The sequence below is a fragment of the Tupaia chinensis genome, unplaced genomic scaffold (assembly GCF_000334495.1).
Source record: "Tupaia chinensis unplaced genomic scaffold, TupChi_1.0 Scaffold000479_1, whole genome shotgun sequence".
Taxonomy (NCBI): domain Eukaryota; kingdom Metazoa; phylum Chordata; class Mammalia; order Scandentia; family Tupaiidae; genus Tupaia; species Tupaia belangeri.
This window is the reverse complement of record NW_006159991.1, coordinates 236,414-240,963: the sequence shown is the minus strand read 5'-3', so window position 1 is coordinate 240,963 and position 4,550 is coordinate 236,414. Positions and strand designations below refer to the sequence as shown.

Genomic DNA, 4,550 nt, shown 5'->3' with positions numbered 1-4,550 from the left:
AGCGCCAGATTAAGATCTGGTTCCAGAATCGTCGCATGAAGTACAAGAAGGATCAGAAGGGCAAGGGCATGCTAACATCGTCGGGGGGCCAGTCCCCAAGTCGCAGCCCCGTTCCCCCTGGTGCGGGTGGCTATCTGAACTCTATGCATTCGCTAGTCAACAGCGTCCCATATGAGCCCCAGTCGCCCCCGTCCTTCTCCAAGCCCCCCCAAGGAGCCTATGGGCTGCCCCCCTCCTCCTACCCTGCGCCCTTGCCCAGCTGCGCGCCGCCTCCACAGAAGCGCTACGCAACTGGGGCGGGCGCAGGGGGCACCCCCGACTATGACCCGCACGCTCATGGCCTACAGGGCAACGGCAGCTATGGGACCCCACACTTACAGGGAAGCCCCGTCTTCGTGGGGGGCAGCTATGTGGAACCCATGAGCAACTCCGGGCCGGCCCTCTTTGGCCTAACTCACCTCCCCCACGCCACCTCAGCCGCCATGGACTACGGGGGCACTGGACCGCTGGGTAGTGGCCACCACCACGGGCCAGGGCCAGGGGAACCGCACCCCACCTACACGGACCTTACTGCCCACCATCCTTCTCAGGGAAGAATTCAGGAAGCACCCAAGCTCACCCACCTGTGATGGTGGGCTCGGGGCTGTGCGCCAGGAGAGCCCCCCTTTCGTTGGTGTGTGTGTGTGTGTGTGTGTGTTGTTTTTTTTTCTTTTTGTTCTTCCTGCCCCTCCCTTTTCTCTTTCCTCTGCCCCCCTCCCGTTTTGTTTTCTTTGGTAATGCGTTTTTATAGTTTATGTGACGTAGCAATCTTGGTTGCTGGAATGGCTGTCAGTATCAGTAGCGATATTTATCTCTTCCCGCCCCTCGCTTGGCCGCTGGCCCTGCATCCTTTACCTTTTCCACTCTTTGATCAGATACAGGGTATATGAACAAATTTTCTAGTAGTTTTCAATGTGAATTTGTTCGTACATTATGGCTCCCGTGGGGAAGCGATCACTTTTTTAATTTTTAGGTTTTTTTTAATTGCACTTCTTATAAAGAGCGAGAAAAAAAAATCAAAGGCGCTTTGAAACAGGGGCTCCCTGTGCAAGGATGACTAAGTGTACGTCTTTCCGTGTGTGTATGCTGGTGAACAGTCAGATTTATTTATATTTTTTTTGCAAGCATTGAATAATCTAAGTTTTAAATATTATTTATCCCCATCCGTTCGTATTTATATTAAAGAAATTCTGTACCCTGATTGTTCAGAAGGTTTCTCGGGCCTTTTGTTCAAGGTGTATTGGCGTACATAGAAAAATTTTTTATTTGAAAGGGAAAAATAATTCCTTTGTAAAAACGATAATGATGCAATAAAACTAGAGAGGATCCAGCTTTTGAAAACAGTGATTTAGGCTTGTAACATCTGGCAAAACTGAAAAAAAAAATCTGTAAATGCAAAAAAATGCTAGATTTGTTTTGAGAGTTCTACATTCCTTGCTGCTCACATTCTGAGAAACAAAACAAAAAAATAAAGTTTTTATTCTGAATAATATTCGTGTTCAGAAGGGGTTCTTTGGCGGAAGATGGGGGTCTGCGTGAAATTCAGGGGCAGGGGCGAGCTGGAGGAACAGGCCGCAGCAGCCTTCCCGCTCCGGTGCGGGGCCTGCCCAGGCGGGTCGTGGAGAAGCTCGGCGAATTCTCGACAAGGCGGCGGGGGCTCCTGGCGGCTGGCGCTCTGGCTGCCTGGTTCCCAGCTGCCGCAAAGGCAAGCGGGCGGAGGGCACCGAGGCTGCCGAGGGCTGTTGGAGGAGGAAACAAAGGCTGCCGGCCCAGAGGCGCGGCTGGGGGCTCACAGGTGCCCGGCGGCCCGGCGTAGGCGTGGGCGTAACGCAGTGCGGGCCGCTCCTCCTTAACTCAAAGCGGACCAGCCAGCGCCTTAACCTGGAGATTGCGGTTGCCGGAAGATGTCGAGCAACTTCCAGGAGCCATGGACAGTCCTGGTTGCCTCCATGGTTGCGTCGCTGTTGGTTATCGCTCAAGGAAGAATCGCCCTTTATATCGCCCCGCGGAGCGAAGCAGATCGAAAGGGCCTGAGGCTCGCGCGAGCCTCCAGCAAAAAAAGGCTGAAGTTCGGGTTCGGGAGTCTCCCAAATCCCTTTCGTGGACTGCCTGGATCCCAGCATTAGCTTCCTCCCGGAATTTAGTATTTGGCATCCTCTGGATTTATTTCCTCTCCTTCCCTCCCAGCTTTCTTTGTGTGGCTCCAGAGGGAAGGAGGGGGGGGGGGCGAGGAGAGAAAGGAGATTGGTATCTTTCTAATAAAAATGCAGTTTTTTAACTACGAATTTTCACTTGATGCTGCAAGAGCTCAGTATTACATTTCCACTCATGAATTTAAGACAGGGCTGCCCACTGACTGGTTGGCTGGCAAAGGCAAGCACAGTAAAGGGGAATATTTTCATCTTCAGATAAAAGAAAGGACCAAATTCAAGAAATGCAAACCTCAGACTTGCATCCCAGCCTCACCCGTCTCAGAGCTGAAAGTGAGAAACTGTTCATGTCTGGAGTTTAGGAGCCTCTGATGTGCGAAATAAACCCTCATTCTCCCTGGATTGTATCTTTCTGAGGCAGAAGTGGAAAATGTCGCCATTTTGTTTGCAATCCAAAATATCCATCATCATGGCCTCTATCTTCCCCCAGAGATCCTTCCTAAGATGGTCCTTAGAAGCAGGCACTGCAGGTATCTCTGGGTACCTGCTGGGTCCCAAAGAGCTGCTTTTAGGGAACCTTCTCACGTTTTAAAAGAAAAGGGCTCCAACGATGAAAAGCCAGGCGACTGTAGAGTTGGGTGCTTCTCTTATACCCAGAAGTGCTTTCTCCACAAATGTCCTGAAGCTTCTGATACATACTATTTTTTCTTTTTAAAGAGTTGGGCTGCAGAAGAAGTGGATTTGCTCCGGCAACCCCAACCTCCCTGCTGAAATATGGCGTGCACTTCAGAAATGCAGAGGCTGGAAAACCAGTCTGTGAGGACTGGAGCTTCCACCTTTTGGTTGTTCACGTAGGGCAGATACAGAGTCTTCTTTCCAGTAATCATATTAGAGATGTATATAGAATTACCTGAGAAAATAAGGGAGAGTGTCTGGGAGGGAGACAGAGAGAGAAGGGGGGAGAGATCTACCCAAGGATGAAAATCAGGAATACCACTATTTGAACTTGTTTCTAAAAAGTCTTTTAGTGGAGGGAGGAATGGTTTGGAGAACTCCTCTCTCCCTCAGGGCAGAGATTTTTAAATGAGATTCTAATAGAATTTCCCGTATCTCTCCAGTCAAGACATTCATTTTGGCTTTCAAAGAAAAAAATATTGATCTTACCCTCAGCTTCCTAGATATTAAAAAGAAATCCTTATTAAAATATCTGCTGAGTTAAAGTAATAGATTTGGGGAAGATTTCAGTGTTGAGTGGTCAGAGAAAAGGATTTTCTTCCAGATGGTATTTGAATTAAGAGGGCTGAGGCAGGCAGAAAGCTCTCACCCACGCAGCTCCTGACAATGCCTCAGAGGAGTAAGGGCAGCGCTGCTCCCTTTCTGCAACTCCCCTTCCCTTTGCCCCTCAATATTTTCTGGCCAAAGCAATGCCAAAAGTCACCATCCCAGAGTTTGCAAAGCACCTTCCCTATAACCCTTCCCATTGCCAAAAAATATCTTTAAAAAGACGAGTTTTCTTGGTTTACTTGCGTTTCCTGCTCTCCTCTTTGCTCTCCACATTTGATCTTGGAAAGCGCTCCAAGCTGAAATGTGTTCTTAAGGGCCAGAAGCTGTCAAGGCTTTTGGTGAGCAAGATTGATCACGCCCAGACTTCCTTCAGAGCTTTGTTTGGAATAAAAGCAAGAAAACTGAAAAAACCTCACATTTTCCCAAATAGCATCTCTATCTATAAGGCAAGGCTCTGAGCTAGTCAGCGATGGAGGCCGCTTTATATCTAATATCCAACCCAAACCTCGGCTGATGCTGGCCTCAGAGATGGAGTCCTGCCCTTGCGCCTTGGTCAGCCTTTCTTGTTTTCTACATAGGTTTTTTTCTCTCTCGCCAGCCTCTCTCTCCCTGGCCATCAGAATGATTTATTTTCCTGCCACTGAAGCCTGCCGGCCTGGGGGAGTCTGATCGCTTGGTCCATTTCAAAGGAAGCAAAAGCGAATCATCATCCTCTGGGTTTGAGGGAGAAAAGAGGTACCTTCAGATCTGTCTTTCTCAGTCTCTCCTCTTTCTGGCTTGGTGAATTTTTTAAAAAAAGTTATTGTTTGGTACCTAAAGGTGTTATCCTTTGCACTCTCTGGCACTATACAAGATGCACTGTCTCAAGTCTCTGAATTGGGGGGGAGAGGATAGATGAGAAGGAGAACCTTTACAATTCCTTCTCGGGTAGCCTCTTTCCCCGGCATGCTGTTTTCCCGCAGCAAACATCCCTGGTGCCCCAGGAGCACGAAGGTGTGGGAGGCAATTCCAGCTAAGGAGAGCACTCTGCATCTGAAGCAGCCGGCCCCCAACCAGAGCGACAAGGACAAGGAGAAG

General features: G+C 49.1%; 1 protein-coding gene across 1 annotated transcript in view; it reads left to right on the top strand.

The window, feature by feature from the left end:
- HOXA3 (homeobox A3) overlaps window positions 1-1,487 on the top strand; it is a 20,881-nt gene extending 19,394 nt beyond the window's left edge. The window contains 1 exon segment of the mRNA XM_014590742.2: window positions 1-1,487. This exon segment is cut by the window's left edge and continues 26 nt beyond it. Within this exon segment, the coding sequence (XP_014446228.1) occupies window positions 1-629 (629 nt within the window). The 3' untranslated portion in view covers window positions 630-1,487.
- Window positions 1,488-4,550: the final 3,063 nt, after the last annotated feature.